At 35.5% G+C, this 18,497-nt stretch overlaps 1 protein-coding gene across 3 annotated transcripts in view; it reads right to left on the bottom strand.

Annotated features, from left to right (window-relative positions):
• Positions 1–197: 197 nt before the first annotated feature.
• The window catches only part of LOC144974481 (gelsolin-like protein 1), an 85,230-nt gene continuing 66,930 nt past the window's right edge, over positions 198–18,497 (bottom strand). For all 3 annotated transcript variants that reach the window (XM_078917382.1, XM_078917380.1, XM_078917381.1), the window contains exons 4-13: positions 14,102–14,176; positions 12,464–12,535; positions 10,516–10,643; positions 9,570–9,678; positions 8,583–8,693; positions 7,404–7,484; positions 6,091–6,173; positions 5,606–5,684; positions 2,034–2,129; positions 198–1,528 (exon numbers count right to left, since the gene is read on the bottom strand). In XM_078917382.1, the coding sequence (XP_078773508.1) occupies positions 1,433–1,528; positions 2,034–2,129; positions 5,606–5,684; positions 6,091–6,173; positions 7,404–7,484; positions 8,583–8,693; positions 9,570–9,678; positions 10,516–10,643; positions 12,464–12,535; positions 14,102–14,176 (930 nt within the window). In that variant the 3' untranslated portion in view covers positions 198–1,432. The remainder of the gene's footprint in view (positions 1,529–2,033; positions 2,130–5,605; positions 5,685–6,090; positions 6,174–7,403; positions 7,485–8,582; positions 8,694–9,569; positions 9,679–10,515; positions 10,644–12,463; positions 12,536–14,101; positions 14,177–18,497) is intronic.

Here is an 18,497-nt window from a genome sequence, read left to right as displayed (position 1 = left end):
AAAGGGAAGGTGCTGGCAGAGAATGTTTCAACTGGTGTTACACAGGTTTTATGTGACGGTCTGCCCAAGGATACGGTTACTGCTCTCTGAAAAATACTGGCGCTTATATGACCTAAATGTGTTGCCAGCGCCGTAAAACCCTTAAAAACAAAACAAAACAAGAAATAATAAATAAAAACAAAAATGAATCATAGATATATGGTAATAACATTTTTTTTTTATTTGATGATAAAAAAGGTCATGCATATTACATAAAAAACATCAACAATTTTTTTTTCAAAGGAAGCAACAAAATTATTATAACATACAATTCCTGAAGTTAAGAAATTAAAAATGTAAAAAAAGGAAGTAAGCAATATTTAAAACAATGTTATCGTATCTTATACATTTATTTATTAGTAATAAAAACAAAATCAAAACTACTTGGTCAAAAAAATTTTGATGCATTTTTTGTCTTTTCATTTTTATTTCAAAAATATTTCAATTTATGACAAACCAGAGGTAAATTGGCAATTCCATCCTTGGACAACGTAATTTTATTTTGATATCATAAAAAATTGCTTCTCAATAGATTCAAATTACCAAAATTTCTTCTTCAATGACTGAGCTCTCATGTGCATGATGCATGCATCATTTCACTGTAACTGTAAAGTGGTTTACACATCTTGTGATATACATTTATCTACTCGTCACATTATTTGATTTTCATGATACTTTATGACTCAACTTTGTGATGTTAGGATTTGAGACATAAAGGCAGCTTTTCATAGAATTTTATGATAAATATTTTTTTTAAAAAGTCAACACAAAACATTTTTACAGAACTAAATCAATCAACAGCATTAAGCAAATGTAAAAACTTATAATTCACTTGATGTCAAATTCAACCGATGAAAGGTTTTCTCGAATACTTAACTCACTCAACCCTAACACCGACTATATCCGTAGTTTACCCAGGTTACTTTTACCCCATGCCTATTTATTACATTTTCTGAGACAAATTATGGGCGTAGTATCAAAGCTAATGTTTTTAGTTTTTGCATGTTAATGATAGTTGAATATAACTATCTATGTACATGCTCATTTTTAATACAATTTTTACTATTTTGAAAAGTAGCAAAAATCTCTAGGATTGAGTGAGTTAAATGAACACGGTGCATTTTAAAGTACCAAAAAATGAGCAACACACTTTAAAACATTAAATAATTTGAGTCCTAAATTTCAATCCCCCCTCAATCCCTGACACACTTTCATCCTCGATTTTTCATGTCTTTTGTTAGCAATGCTTTTTCACTGGATAACTTTAGCTCTCCTACTCAATGCCTCGGCTATATGAAGACCCGAGAACATTGACACACCGTATGGTCCAAATCAGACACGAAATCCTTTATTATAAAACAGTACAATAATTATAATTGATAGTGAATATATTTTATGCCGCAACAGCCAACCTAAAGTCCATGGTGGGTTTGGCCTCAGGGAAGCAGCTCACGTGAATCAAAGGATGATCCGTCTTCATCAGATAATTCTTAAGATGGGAAGAAAGAAAAAAAAAAGAAAGGAAAATAAATTAAAACAATTTTTACTCGATATTTTGCTTGCTACCCTTTTGATAGGGGCTGCAAAGTACTTTCTGTCAACAATGTCAACCCAGCTACCTAATCACTGCTGGATGTACCAACTCTACGCAGATATTTCCGCTTGTGTGTTGAGTGCTCGTGCTCTCCTCCCAGTTGAACTTTGGGATCCATAATTTAACATAAATTAGAGCTGAATTTTTAAAAAATAATTCCCGAGAAAAAGGTGCTTTATTATTATAAAGAGCTGGCTTTAACTTGTTTCCACAACATCCATGACAGTTCTCTCAAACAATAAAATTAAATTTCATTTGTGGACAATATATAAGCTAAAGTATAGATATAATTAAAACAAGCAAATAATTATTTTTTTAAAAAACCCGAACTAAAATAAAAACAAACAAGAAAGTAGGTACAAGATTTTTAAAAAAGAACAAAAAACAAGTCAAGACTTACATGAGCATAGGCCAAGGCATTCTTCCTTTCATCTGATGTGGTCTTCGTCCCAATCCAGACAAATAGCTGTTCCTTGGTGTCAAAGATGAAAACGTCCTGGAAAGTATCAACAAACAAAACATTGCTTAGTACATTAGTAGGGGGTCCCGATAGCACAGTTGGTAGAGCACTCACTTCACATGAAAAGGGACTGAGTTTGATCCTGAGTGAAGTACTAGGGTAGCGAACAATAGGATTCAGTAGTCTGATGTCACGCCGCCCGGCAACGGCGGCCATCTTGGTCCTCAACAAAGAAAATCATTACTTTTTATTCTTCATGCTGGCTAGAACTTTTCATATGCCTTGTGATCAGAATGTGTAAAAGTCAAAACATGATCAAATTTATCTGGTTTTTTTTTTCCTCTGGATACGCTTTTATGCTCGCCGGAGAAATATTTCATAGGGGCATCCGCCATTGTTCCGATAGTTTAGAGCCAGTGTTACTAAGTTACTGTGCGTCATTAGGAAGGAAGTGACGTTACGACTGTTGAAGAGTATTGCTATAACCCGTTTCACACTACAGAAACCAGGATAGACTCAATGGGCCTCAGGGCTCTAAAGACTACTACTAGTAAATTATAAAATATAAACTGAAAGGAACAAAGTACGGATGATAAACTGGTTCATTCATTTAAAAAAAACATTTTACAGAAAACTTGACCCCATAATCAACAGTGATTAGACACACGCTTTTTCAAAAATTCGCTCTTTTTTAAAACATTTATTCACGTTCAAGAATAATGAAAAGATATAAGTAAAGTTAATGAATATCAATAAAAGTTTTTTTTTCAAAATACCTAAACAACAAATCAGTCGAGGGATAGTAGCTTACTATGTATACATGATATGCGTCGTCCTGGGTAAAATGTCCGTCTCAGAAGGCTTGAAATTGGCGCTGCGGATTCGATTCCTGTCTGTGCCACTTGTTTTCATTATTTATTTTACTTTATTTTTGGCCTTCTTTCTTCAGAAGGTTGCAAACGATAAATGTCCCACCCTTTTTTTCACCTGAATACCTTACTCAGAAACAGAATATCTAAATCAGAGGCAACAAAAAAGTACAAACTGATTAAATAAATAAATAAAATAAATCTCGCTCATTCAGAAAGCAAATGATCAGAGAATAAAATAATAATATATCAAAATTCTTGCTTAGAAACAAAATAATCAATGCATAAAAGAAGAAAAAATTAGAAAAAAATGAGGGAGAGGATTCGAACCAGTGTGGCAAAATGAGAAAAAATTGTAAGGTGGTCTAACCCACTCAGCTCTACAGTCCATAAAGACATCTACGTAAGTAAAGGTTAGAATTTTCTAGAATTTTTTCGACCAATTTCAAGCAGAAATGTTACTTCATTCATTTGATGTTGTGTGTGTGTGTGTGGGGGGGGGGGGGGGGGGGGGGGGGGGGGGGGTTCAATCTCTTATCCACATTTGTGATTAAGTGTAGTACTTTTTTTTTTCAAGTGTAATTAAAAAAAAAAACCCATGATATTGATAACTTGATATAATTTTTGACAGCCAGATCACTATGCCGACGAGATAAGCCCGTAAAATGTCTTTTATTTATATAGGCTGTTGCCAAGAGAGATAGAGATAGATAGATAGAGAGAATATTTTTTTTTAAAAGGGGGTGGGCCATTTATCATTTGCAACATTGTGTAGAAAGAATTTCTGTCTCGACGATTTACAAGAAGCATGACCTTGACTAGAGGCTCCTACCTTTCCGCTTTTCGCGGAATAATTTCACTTAATTGGTATACATTCCACATTCAAGGCAAAAATTCCGCTTTTCACTTTCCAATCGAGGAACATTTAAAAAAAAAAAAGTCTGTAGTGAAAAAAAAGTGAGCTATGGCTTATTTCGTCAGCATCTCCTATGGTCAATCAACACATTTTGTGTGTCTGATTAGTCCCTTCAAAGTGTGTGCTGTCTGGGAGGGGGTTGACCGAAGTATTATTATTATTATGGTGACTCCAATTTGTGAGGTCAATGACCTTGGTAATATTATATGTTGGCTTCATTCCGTAATAATATTATTGATACGGTCAGCTTCTTTCCTATTTAATTTTAGCCCTGTGTGTGTGTGTGTGTGTGTGTGTGGTGTGTGTTGTGTGTGTACCGCACCGCGTTGTTTTTTAGGCGTGTGTGTGTGTGTGTGTGTGGGGGGGGGGGGGGTCCTGACAAGGTTAAATCCATCCATTCAATGCTTTGCTCTGAGACGGCCAGGACCTGTGTGTTCTCTATTATTATTTGACCCCATTCTTAGTCTTTACCAATCTGTACATTTTTACACATTTTTTATTTTTAATCATTTGAGTACTTTTGGATTGTCTATTACATTTTCTGTTGCAAAGCATGTCATAGTCAATAACAGTAAGTTGATTCCGCTTTTTTTTATCTCAAATTCCGATTTAATTGTATTCTGATTCCTCTATGGGCTATTGGGGTAGGAGCCTCTGATTACCACTACAGAGATCGCGCGATATGAAGGGACATACTTATTCTTGATTGGTTTGCCTTATTCGCATGCGTTTTTGCTCATTTGGTTACACTCCGGTTAAGTTGATTTTCGATAAGTCGATTTTTTTTCTCGGTTCCCCTGGCATCGTCTTATCCGGAGTCCACTATATAAACACAGTGGAAGCAAGGCAAGTTTTAGATAACATGCTGTACACACTTGAAGAAGAACAAAGGAATTCAAGAAATAAATAACTCAATATACAATCCACTTGTCTAATTGATTCATGAAAAAAAAAAATGAGCTGGTTATTCGAAATTATTACTTCTTATCCGTCTTATAATTGTAAAGTTCACATGAGACTTGGTTCATGGTCGTCGGTCGGTGACAGCGACAGAACAACATAAACAGAATACAGCATTATAAAAATTATCGAGTCAAAAATGGAACAATCGACATGTTCATTAACCTAATTTTCAAAGTTGTATGCACTGTATATATTGATTAAATAACCCGGAACTCGTACTATGAGATTATAGTAATATATCATATCACACCCAAAGGGGTAAGGGATGTTTGTTCGTCTGCTTCAGGAAGTAGTAGAGTCTGTACATAAAGGCTAAATACAGGGAATATTCCAATTGGTTAATGCTTAGCAATGCACGAAGAGTGAATTACGAATGAGCTAAACTTTTAAAAATTAAAATGTTAAAAATCTTTGATCATTATGACTTAATTCATTGAAATATTGACAGTTTGAGGTGTTGGGCCAGCCATTGGACAACTGGGAAACACTAACATCGTAAGAGACTTGGTTCAACATACATTCTCTTTATGACATTCTTAAAAGTCAGCCTCTACAGTGATCAAGATGACGATGTGACAATGATAATGATGTTGATGGGGATGCTAGGGCTGGTAATGATGACACCCATGATATTTTCTTGTTTTAATTAATTTCTTTTTTTCTTTTCTCTCTAACCTCTGGAGCTAAAGTTTCTTTAAAAACGAGCCTTCGATGAATCCATCAGAACTAATTAAAATATTTTAAAAAAATAAATGAGTACTTACAGTGGAGTCAAAGTCACTTATACCAATGTTTCCTGACTTTTCCTTAGTAAATTGCATTCGTCCGGAAGCATTTGACAGTCTAGAACAGGGATTGAAATGTATTGGACATTATATAAATGCCTCTCTCTCTCTCTCTCTCTCCCTCCCTCTCTCTCTCTCTCTCTCTCTCTCTCTCTCTCTCCTCCTCTCCCCCCCTCCTCTCTCTCTCTCTCTCTCTCTCTCTCTCTCTCTCTCTCTCTCTCTCTCTCTCTCTCTCCTCCTCCCCCCCCCCCCCTCTCTCTCTCTCTCTCTCTCTCTCTCTCTCTCTCTCTCTCTCTCTCTCTCTCTCTCTCTCTTATATTTCTATCTAAATGATAGCTAAATCAAACCTGGAGCAATCACTGTTTCTCTCATTGATAAAATGACCAGCTAGCTGAATACTGGAGGATGGCTGTAGAAACAAATGATACAACTCCAGTGTCAAAGGTTAATAATACTATACTAACCTGTAGAGTTCTTTGGTGGGGTCTGCCGCTGTGTAGTCGGTTTGCTCTTCATTTCCTTCAGTCATATGAGATAAGAATTCAGCCTGTGGTACAGAGCAGAGGAAATAAGATTGAAATCTCATGGAAAAGTGCACATTTGAGAGTTTTCACCAGGAATTTGTTTTGTTTTTTTATGTTTTTAAGGGTTTTACGGCGCTTGCAAAACATTTAGGTCATATCAACACCAGTTAAATGGAAGAAAATTGGATAGTGAAAAGATTTTAGATTTACAATTACTTGAGGAAAAAGTAAGACGGAAGGGAATGGTTCAAACAGGGAACAGATGTAGATTCCAAGAGCACACTATCAATGTACTTAGTTTGAGATAACCTAAATGTCTCACCCAGACACCAGTGCAAGATCCCACTAAGAGGAATACACTCAAATGCTTACATTATACATTCAAAATAACAAATATAACAATACACAACAGAGAGATGATTTACAAGGAAAAAAATATCATCTCCCAAAACAATAACCATATATTTGACTGTTTCCCTCCCAGCCAAGCTCTACGGCCGGGTCCAGGGCAAATCTCATTCCAAGACAAAGAAAGAAAGCAAATTGGAAAACGGATATAAGGGGAAAGAAGACACAGTAAGTACCTCCCTGCCCACTATGGGAGGCCAGGAACTCCACCCAGTCATCAGGAATCATCTTATTCCTGATAGCATGTCCATATGACTCAGCTTAGAATGCAGCTGCAACGTGTGGGTTCCCCATTTGAATAAAGCTAGAAACCAGCATGAGAAAGTCTTAACGCGGGCCTGAAGATTTGTCCATAACAACTACAACAACATAAAAAGTGAACAAACATAATGGCAGAGATCAACTGGAAAACACTGAAAGAAAGAAGAAGCAAAAGAATTGAAGATCCTTTTTATTGGAATACAAAGCCATTACCTAACACCATCCCACACCAAACAAATGTTGCATCTATCTTCAACATCAATGTTGAAGTAAGTTGCAACAATACAAATTAAATATAAAAATAAAATTCAACATAAGACAAACCACAAAATGTTTCTTCAAGTCTGAATGTAATGGTTCCCTTTAAAATACCACCCCCCCCCCCCCCCCCCCTAATATTTTCCGCAGTTCCTACTAAATAAGATAGAAACTTCATTCATCTAAAGAATGAAATACGCAGTGTGTTGTAGAACAACATGAATAATTTTAATCCCAGTTTTCAGACACATCTGCACGTCACCACACACGCGTGTTTCCTGACATAATACCAGATTAGCATGATGAACCACAAAGTCTGAACTTACATCATCTTGTCCGTCGTCAACAACTTCCTTTTCCACTTTGCCAGGCCTTTCACTGGTCATCTTGCTCAAATAATTTGATGCCTGAAACAAAAACAAACAATTTTTTTTTTTTTTTAAAGATTAAACATCAATTTAATTTATTACTGCCTAATCCTGATGGCTCACTTGATAGAACACTTGCTTCACATGCAAAGGAACCGAGTTCGATCCCAGGTGCAGCTGAGATTTTTTCTGACCCCCCTTCCCTAACCCCCCACCCCGTTCATCTAGCAGTGTTTGGGTAGATGGTTCTGTCAGAGCTGGTGGAAAGTGCTTTGCCATAGACTAGCGTCCTATCCAAAGGACAGCAAGCAATTAATAATAATAATAATAATAATAATACTTTATTGCATCCCAAAAAGGAAATTTTTTGTACAGACGTGTTATAATTTACACATAAGATAAAAATACAATGGAAATAGGATGTATATATATAAAAAAGGAGCAGCTCCACAACCAGAGCCGCGCTCTATAATATGAACAACTTCAACACTGCAAAATAGCTAAAACTGTCACTACAAATTGAAAATTGAAAAGATTGCAAAACAAATAAACCAACAAATTAATATTTATATTTTTAAAAAGTAAAAATGAGAAATAATTATATAAAATGATTATTGCTTGTTGTTATAAAGCCTAATACTGGACGGCAGAAAAGATTGCTATTGTACTTTCACTCTATAAAAACCAAGATAAACTCCAGCTCCATGGGCCTGACGGCTCTAAAGGACGACTTTCATTCCAAAATGGATACCTTGGGATTGTCTTATTTGTTGTACGTTTCTCTGAATTGTGCAGAAAACGGTATCGATACAGGTATCGATACAAGTTATTTTTCATTATACTTTATTTGTTTTCCACGTTTATTTGTGTACTGTTGTGCTGACGAAGGGTTTGTACTCGAAACGTCCATTTTCTGTTTTGTTCCCATACGAAGCCTCTCCATTTTCACTCTTTCGTTAGTATTTTCTGAATTGTGCGACACTTTGGGTCGACTTATTTCAGTAGAAAAAGTACAATCAATCAATGGCCCGGCCCACCACTTAGCCATGCCAGGACTGTCTCAATCTTTTTGTGAGACTAAATCTGAAAAAAAAATTTCCCCTGGAGGAAAATAAAAATTAGTACTTTTCCACTGACCTTGAACTTTTCATCCTTATTGGAGCCTGAACCATTCCATTGCACGACCTTGGTACCAAGGTCAAGGATATAAACGTCGCTCTTGTCCAGCAATTCTTTACATCTGGGTACCTGGGAAATTTGTATTGTTGGTTATGGTGATGGTAGTAAAAATTATGAAGATGATGATGATGATGATGATGATATTGAGGATGATGATGATTTTGATAATGGCCAAAACAGTAAAAAACTTTAATTTACTTATTTATATATTTATGTGGTCAATGAAGTTGAGATATAAAACAAAATATAGAGATATACAGAGAGGCAAAGCAGAGAGAGAGAGAGAGAGAGAGAGAGAGAGAGAGAGAGAGAGAGAGAGAGGAAGAGAAAGAAGGAGAGAGAGAGAGAGAGAGGAAGGGAAAGAAGGAGAGAGAGAGAGAGACAGAGAGACACACAGAGAGAGAGACAGAGAGAGAGAGAGAGACAGAGAGAGAGAGAGAGGGAGAGAGAGGGAGAGAGAGAGAGAGAGAGAGAGAGAGAGAGAGAGAGGGAGGGAGAGAGAGAGAGGGAGGGAGAGAGAGAGACATAGACAAAGAGAGAGAGAGAGACGCACAGAGAGAGAGAGAGAGAGAGAGAGAGAGAGAGAGAGAGAGGGGGGAAAAGAAGGAGAGAGAGAGACACAGAGAGAGAGCGACACACACAGAGAGAGAGAGAGACAGAGAGACAGAGAGAGACACAGAGAGAGAGACACATTGAGAGAGAGACACACAGAGAGAGAGACACAGAGAGAGAGAGAGAGACACAGAGCGAGAGAGAGAGAGAGAGAGACACAGAGAGAGACACACATTGAGAGAGAGACACACAGAGAGAGAGAGAGACACACAGAGAGAGAGAGAGACAGAGAGAGAGAGAGAGAGAGAGAGAGAGAGAGAGAGAGAGACAGAGAGAGAGAGAGAGAGAGAGAGAGAGAGAGAGAGAGAGACAGTCTATTTAAGTATTTGAGACCTGGTTGACTTTGACACCAAATTTGTCCCCATGGAAATGTAACAGCCTAGGTTGGTATTCCTCTGCCTTTACATGCCGGAAACCGGAGTCAGCTCCACCACTCAGAAGTCTAAAGACAAAAAAGTAATACTGAATTGTACCTGACATTATATTTATGTAGATGACATTTTGATATTTTCTTTTCTAGTATTATTTCTAATTGTACATAATAATATAATAATAATAATAATAATAATAATAATAATAATAATAATATAATAATAATAATAATAATAATAATAATAATAATAATAATAATAATAATAATAATAATAATAATAAATAACAATAATAACAATAATAACAATAATAATGAGAAGAAGAAGAAGAAGAGAAGAAGAAGAAGAAGAAGAAGAAGAAGAAGAAGAAGAAGAAGAAGAAGAAGAAGAAGAAGAAGAAGAAGAAGAAGAAGAAGAAGAAGAAGAAGAAGAAGAAGAAGAAGAAGAAGAAGAAGAAGAAGAAGAAGAAGAAGAGAAGAAGAAGAAGAAGAAGAAGAAGAAGAAGAAGAAGAAGAAGAAGAAAGAAGAAGAAGAAGAAGAAGAAGAAGAAGAAGAAGAAGAAGAAGAAGAAGAAGAAGAAGAAGAAGAAGAAGAAGAAGAAGAAGAAGAAGAAGAAGAAAGAAGAAGAGAAGAAGAAGAGAAGAAGAAGAAGAAGAAGAAGAGAAGAAGAAGAAGAAGAGAAGAAGAAGAAGAAAGAAGAAGAAAAGAAGAGAAGAGAAGAAGAAGAAGAAGAAGTAGAAGAAGAAGAAGAAGAAGTAGAAGAAAGATAAGAAGAAGAGAAGGAGGAGAAAAGAAGAAGAAATAAAAATAACAACAATAACTAAACGAATGATAAAAACATACACAACAACAATAACAACAACATTATCTAAATGAATAAAAATATAAATATAACAATTAATACTTACTCGATAGTTTTGAAGTAAGACCTGAACAGTTCAGACTCGTTGTCTTGGACTTCTCTGTGTTGGATGGGAACGTCGTCCAGAAGGGTATCCAACTCCACGGTTTTGTAGGCCGCTGTGCCGTATTCATCCTAGAGAAGAATTCAAGGTTTTTTTATTTTCTTTAAAAATTCCATTTTCTGTTAACTTCACCACATTTTCTAAATGTTTTAGGTCAGAAAAAAATAACAATTAAAAAACCACAAACAAATCACCCCCCTCCCCCCCCACCCCGGATAAAAAGAATCCCCCAAAAAACAACAACAAAAACAAAGCTTTCATAAGCAAGATCCACTGATTGTGCTCTGAACAATTGTGCAAACGGGGCCCCAAAGCCAACACCAATACTGAATATATATAAGACAAGACAACATGCAGTTGGTGAGGCACTATCTTAATTAATTCATGTTCGACATATCATCATCATCATCATAGCTTGTCGCTCCAACACTGAACCCACTCCACAGCATCTGTGGAGCAGACTCTTAGGAAGTCAGGGTCAGCTGTTTCCATCCTGGCATTCTCCAAGGACATTTGTGACCCTCCGTCTCAAAACGGTATTATGTCGCGATGATTCAGACCCCAAAAAGTGAATTTAGAGATAGAATGATTAGACATTGGAGCTTAGAAGTTTTTGCAATGCAAGAAATAGTCTTTATACTCCACCATAACGTACAAACATTAAACCCCAGTTGGATATTTGTGGCTATGAATTCAATTTCCCTTACTGAGTGGATCCCGACATAATACCGCTTTGATACGGTGGGTCACAATTAACTCAAAGAAGATTTAAAAACAATGACGTAATTTTTTTTGACCGGTAAGGGAGGAACAGGAAGTACAGAATCCCTTGTTTATTATTATTACAAACATAGATCGTACATTCTGTACTTCATAAAATTATCATTATCATTATTAATACATGTATGAACAAGGTACAGATGAGTTTATACTCAACAAGCTGGCCCCATCCTGGCATTCTCTAAGGACATTTTAGACAGATGTAATGCCATAAATGGCAATGTACACATGTCACACCTGGATATATTGTGAGAATCATCTACATTTTTTATTTTGCCCTCTTTGTTACTTTTTGTTTTTAAGGGTTTTACGGCTCTTGCAACACATAAAGTTAGGATATATCAGCGCCAGTAAAAAGGAAGAAAATGGGATAGTAAAAAAGTTCTAGAATTACAATTAAATCACCCAAGAAAAAGTAAGATATAGGGGAACTGAGAACAAATAGGGATCAGATGCAGATTCCAAGAGCATACCACCAATGTACATAGTTTGAGATCACCTATAAGTCTCATCCGGACACAAGCACAAAATCCAAGAAAGAGGAATACACTCAAATGCTTACAATATAAATTCAAAATAACAAATATAATAATACATAACAGACAGATGATTTACAAGGAAAAAAATATCATCCCCCAAAACTATAACTATACATTTGACTGTTTCCCTCCCAGCCAGGACTCCGACCAGGGCCAGGTAAAAAGCACGTAATCTCATTCCAAGACAAAGACAGAAAGCATGTTGGAAATCAGATATAAGGGGATAGAAGACACAGTATGTACCTCCCTGTCCACTATGGGAGGTCAGGATCCCCACCCAGTTTTGCCCTTTTTCGACTGCTGTAAACTTCACATTTGAATGCATGTCAGGCAGGCATTTGCAGAAGATGGCTGTTTCATATATATATATTATATATATATATATATATATATATATATATATATATATATATATATATATATATATATATATATATATATATATAAATATATATATAGTAAAATGTCAAAAAGGATATTAAAAAATAAAAGAGGGGGGGGGGGGGGGGGGGAGAGAATATATATAGAATTCCTAAGACATAGTCAACGTGATAAATTATTTATAATATCACCTGTGTACTGTATTTCCCAATCCAGAAATGAACATCATACAACAGTTGGTTGCCGCCTTCCTCTTTGTAGGTCTGTGGATGAAATGGCAGAGGGCATTTGATTTTGTTTTGAAAAGTTTAAAGACATTTGAAACACCTTTGGGTCATATTCATAAACTTACTTTACTTTTCTGGTCCAAGAATGCTCGATATCAATACTTTTTAAGGAGCTACTAACACATGGAGAGAGCAGCTATACTTATCGACCATGACTGAATCACACAATTCTCAGCAAGCGTCATTAGGACTGCGAAGCTTACTACTACTACTACTACACATGATGGTAACTTGCTGATTTTACAAGTTGCTCCATCGTTATTGGTTAATATTCTATTCTCAGTGTTTTGAGGACAGGTCTAATCTTAGCTTTGAGATGTGCATGCATTCCAATAGATGGTGGTTTCTGACTGTGTTGGCTGCATGGAAGACAGTCTCTTAGAATTATGCTCTGGCGTTGGTCAAGGAAACAATGTCCAATTGAAACATGTAAGCTTTCATCTTGTTTGCCGAATGTTTTCTTCTCGACATATTATTTCGACCAGGTCAGAATCATATCAGTACCAGTGAAAGTAGGATTGTTTTGTTTTAGAAGTTAAACTCCACTAGCGACATATTTGTGTTATTTTAATGCTTAATCAAAACAGCAAGATGGTAGACAACACAAAAGGTCATTTTGTGACCCTTCCTCTCACAACGTAGGAATGAATAGTTTAGTAACAGTGTATTTACAATTAAAATGTTACGAAGTCTTTTGCAATGTAAGAAATTGTAGTTATTTTCAAAAAAAATAAATAGAAATTAGCTCCAGTTTGATATTTGTGACCATAAATTCATTTTCCAGCATCTGTTAATCTCAACATAAAAGAGAGAGTGGGTGACATCTAGAAAGATTTAGAGTTCAGGCGCCTCCAACACTCTTGGATCACAAGTACCTGAGAAAAAGGATGACATAGGGGTAGGTAATGTTACACGTAACGTTCAGCAACAAACTACTCTTGTGCCCGTCTAAGGCCATCCACATAAATAATGGCATGGGATCTTCCTCAAGGGAGACACTCAGATGGTTCCTATTCCATTATACAGTCACCACGAGAGGTGATTTATATGAAAATAATATCTCTCACCATAAAATTTAGTAATAAAAACAAAAACAAAACAATACTTGATCATTTGAGCATTATTCTAGCCCAATATCCCCTCAAAACGCTTTACACAGGGTCCTAAGCCAACAGCAACACTTAACATGCAAGACAAAACATGACGCCTGTTAGGCTATAATATTACAATCTTTGCAGACACAGACAATCATGTTCAAAACCAGCTAATCAGTTTATATCTGAGTATGGTGAGAGAATGTGAGTAAAGAGCCTTTTCCAAGGACTCAACTTAGCACTGCTCACTCAGCACAGGACTCACCCCTCGACCTTCCAATCTAAAAGCAAGTGTCATACCACTTGACCACATAGCTGTACTCAAAATGACACCCAAACTCTCTTCTCAGAGAGATTGGGCAGACAGAAGAGACCTTACTAACCACAAGCTCCACCCACCTACTGCTTGCCATTTTAAAAAGTGACAAATAATTGAACCAAAACTCACATTGAGAATGATGTAGGAATCGCCATCGTAAAACTTGCCATAGTCCTCCTTGGGCCATGCTGTAACTTTGAATTTCTGGAAGTGACAAACGAAAACGAAAAACAAACAAACTAAGAACAAACAGGAACTAGAATTTGAAAAGTAATGCATGAATGAGAAAAGATCAATAACAAAAATGTATAATTAAAATCGACCCAATCTACTTGATTCAATATATTATATATATATATATATAAAATCTACTTGATTCAATATATTATATATATAAAATCTACTTGATTCAATATATTATATATATAAAATCTACTTGATTCAATATATTATATATATAAAATCTACTTGATTCAATATATTATATATATATATATATAAAATCTACTTGATTCAATATATTATATATATAAAATCTACTTGATTCAATATATTATATATATAAAATCTACTTGATTCAATATATTATATATATATATATAAAATCTACTTGATTCAATATATTATCTATATAAAATCTACTTGATTCAATATATTATATATATATAAAATCTACTTGATTCAATATATTATATATATAAAATCTACTTGATTCAATATATTATATATATAAAATCTACTTGATTCAATATATTATATATATAAAATCTACTTGATTCAATATATTATATATATAAAATCTACTTGATTCAATATTATATATATAAAATATACTTGATTCAATATATTATATATATAAAATCTACTTGATTCAATATATTATATATATAAAATCTACTTGATTCAATATATTATATATATAAAATCTACTTGATTCAATATATTATATATATAAAATATACTTGATTCAATATATTATATATATAAAATCTTCTTGATTCAATATATTATATATATAAAATCTACTTGATTCAATATATTATATATAAAATCTACTTGATTCAATATATTATATATAAAATCTACTTGATTCAATATATTATATATATAAAATCTACTCGATTCAATATATTATATATATAAAATCTACTTGATTCAATATATTATATATATAAAATCTACTTGATTCAATATATTATATATATATAAAATCTACTTGATTCAATATATTATATATAAAATCTACTTGATTCAATATATTATATATATATATAAAATCTACTTGATTCAATATATTATATATAAAATCTACTTGATTCAATATATTATATATATAAATGATCTATTTGATTCAATTTATATATATAATCTACTTGATTCAATATATTATATCACTATTGCCCTTGCAAGGTTACCCGGATATTCAGTTAACCTAAAGAAGATGTTGATGATGATGATGATGTTGATGATGATGATGATGATGATGATGATGTTGATGATGATGATGATGATGATGATGATGATGATGATGATGATGATGATGATGATGATAAAAGTTGCAATTAATTATGACTATGTAGTCTAGTGATATCAAACTTTTCATATCCCTCTCCATCCTCCTCTTCTCTTTTTCTCCCAAATGTGGAACAATCTACCTGCTGGTACCAATCCTTTTAGCAATATCGAGAACTTGAAAGATGCACTACAGACTATATATATATAGAAGGTACTATAGTTTATTTATTTTATTTTTCCTTTGGGATATGCCTCCACACTCTCCCGACGGATTATCACCTTGTCGTGGTGGGAGGGCTTGCGTATCTCGAACCTCGGACCTCTAATAAGAGAAAAAAGGAGAGAGATCAGACGAAGAGTAATCCACCGGCCCTCCAGGAATGGGGGTTGAGCGTAGGGTTAACAACCCACCTCATAAAAAGCAAACTGTTACAGAAACAGAAACCAGACGTAAATCCACAACCGGCGGCAGCAGAGAAGCGGACCAGAATACTGGCTTCATGACGGTAGGAGGTCAAAGCCGAAAGGACGCCCCCGACCAGATTGCAGATCTATTGTCACCAAAACGCAAGCTCAATGTCTCGTGCTGGAATGTTAGGACCCTATATCAAACAGGAAAACTGGCACAAGCCCAGCGCGAGATGTTGAACTACAAGATCGATTTGCTAGGCATATCAGAGGCAAGATGGACAGGAGCTGGGAAGCGCCAACTCTCAAATGGCGACCTGATCATTTGGTCAGGACGAAAGGATGACCAACACAGAGAAGGTGTTGCCCTCTTGATAGCCAAGCAAAACAACAAGTCACTATTGGAATGGAAACCGATAAGTGAAAGACTTTTATACACAAGACACAACTCAAAATACACCAAGCTATCAATCCTCACATGCTACGCACCTACAGAGGATTCAGATGAAGAAAACAAAGAAGAATTTTACGATATTCTAAGAATGGCCGTTGAAAACATTCCAAGACATGATATGCTCATGATCATCGGAGACCTTAATGCTAGAGTTGGCAATACACAAACAAATCAGTCCGTTGGAAAGGAGGGCATAGGGTTAATGAACAACAATGGAAGCAGACTGGCAGAATTTTGTGAAGAACACAACTTCATTATTGGTGGAACTTTCTTCCACACAAAAACATCCACAAATTGACATGGAAATCACCAGATGGGAAAACAGAAAGTCAGATAGACCATATAATTATAAACAGAAAATGGAAAGAGCAGCCTAAACGATGTCAGAGTCAGACGATTGGCAGACATTGGAAGTGACCACCATCTTGTCACAGCCAAAATCTCTACTAAATTGATGAAAACAAAAATAGCAAAACAGAAGGAGAAACGTTTCAACACAGATAAATTGAAAATCCCAGATATCCAAAACAATTTCAATATCTCAGTCAGAAACAAATTCAGTGCAATACAAGATATTACAAACATGACAATCCAAGATTTCAACCACGTCATGCAGGAAAGTGCCACTGAACACTTAGGACACAATAAATCCAATACAGAGAATTGGATATCAGCAAGGTCATGGGAGCTCATTAACCAAAGAAAATCAATCAAACTAAATCTCCTGAATGCTAAATCCCCCCGACTGAAAGAAAGGCTATCCAGTGAATACTTATTGAAGGATAAAGAAGTGAAAAAATCCACAAGGAAAGACAAAAGAGATTTTGCAGAAAATTTAGCAACTGAAGCAGAAAATGCAGCTGTAAGACACGACACACAACACTATACAAAATCACAAAAAAGCTCTCGGGAAACAGAAGTTATGTTCAAGAGAAACCATTAAAATCCCAAGATGGTAGTGTCATCACAGACGAAAAGGAGAAAATTGAAAGATGGAGAGAATATTTCGCAAACCTTCTGAACAGACCAGACCCATCTTCTTACACAGATATCCCAGAAGCAGAAATGGACGTAGAGGTTAATCTTGGTCCAATCACTGAGCATGAGGTGCACGAGGCAATACAACAACAAAAAAATGGCAAGGCCCCAGGTATTGACAAAATCACTGCGGAAATGCTTAAAGCGAACTCGCAAGAAATGTCCAAAATTCTCAGTAAACTGTTCACCAACATTTGGGAAAAGGAAGAAATACCAGAGGATTGGCAGAAAGGCATCATCCATAAATAGCCAAGAAAGGAGATCTAGGAAATTGTGCTAACTGGCGTGGAATCACACTCCTGTCCGTAACGAGCAAAATTTTTAATAGAATCCTTCTGAAAAGAATCTCACCTCACATTGAAAACATTCTTAGAAAAGAGCAGGCAGGGTTCAGAAAAGGGAAGTCATGTAGTGACCACATATTTACCCTGAGACAAATCCTGGAGCAAAGCATTGAATGGAACAGCCCCCTCTACACCATTTTTGTCGATTTTGAAAAAGCCTTTGACAGCTTACACAGAGAGTCCCTGTGGAAAATACTCCGCCATTATTGTATACCGAAGAAGATAGTCAACCTAATCAAAGCAATGTACAGCAACTACCAATGCCAAGTGATCTGTGGTAACAATTTAACAGACAGCTTTAATGTAACAACTGGTGTAAAACAAGGCTGCATACTCTCCCCGCTTCTGTTTATCCTGGCTCTAGACTGGCTCATGAAAAATACAATTGATGGTAAGAAGAGAGGCATTCGCTGGACACTGACATCTTTTCTGGAAGATATAGACTACGCAGATGATATCGCGTTAGTTTCCAGTACACACAGAGACGCCTCAGAGAAACTAAACGTACTACACAAGAACGCCTCGAAAATTGGACTGAAAATAAATTTCGATAAGACTGTGTACATTAGGGTGAATCCAAAACATGACAGTGAAATTAGGATAGATGAACATATAATTGAAGAGGTAACAGAGTTCTCCTACCTCGGATCCAAAATAACAGACGACGGAAATGCAGAACACGATATCAAGCACAGAATTCAAAAGGCAAACCAGGCTTTCGGCATGCTGAAAAACTTTTGGAAATCAAAGCAAATAATGAGAAAGA

The sequence above is a fragment of the Berghia stephanieae genome, chromosome 6, assembly GCF_034508935.2.
Source record: "Berghia stephanieae isolate SIO BIC M18660-M18661 chromosome 6, UCSD_Bste_1.3, whole genome shotgun sequence".
Taxonomy (NCBI): domain Eukaryota; kingdom Metazoa; phylum Mollusca; class Gastropoda; order Nudibranchia; family Aeolidiidae; genus Berghia; species Berghia stephanieae.
The sequence above is the reverse complement of the archived record's forward strand: the minus strand, read 5'-3'. Positions and strand labels throughout refer to the sequence as shown.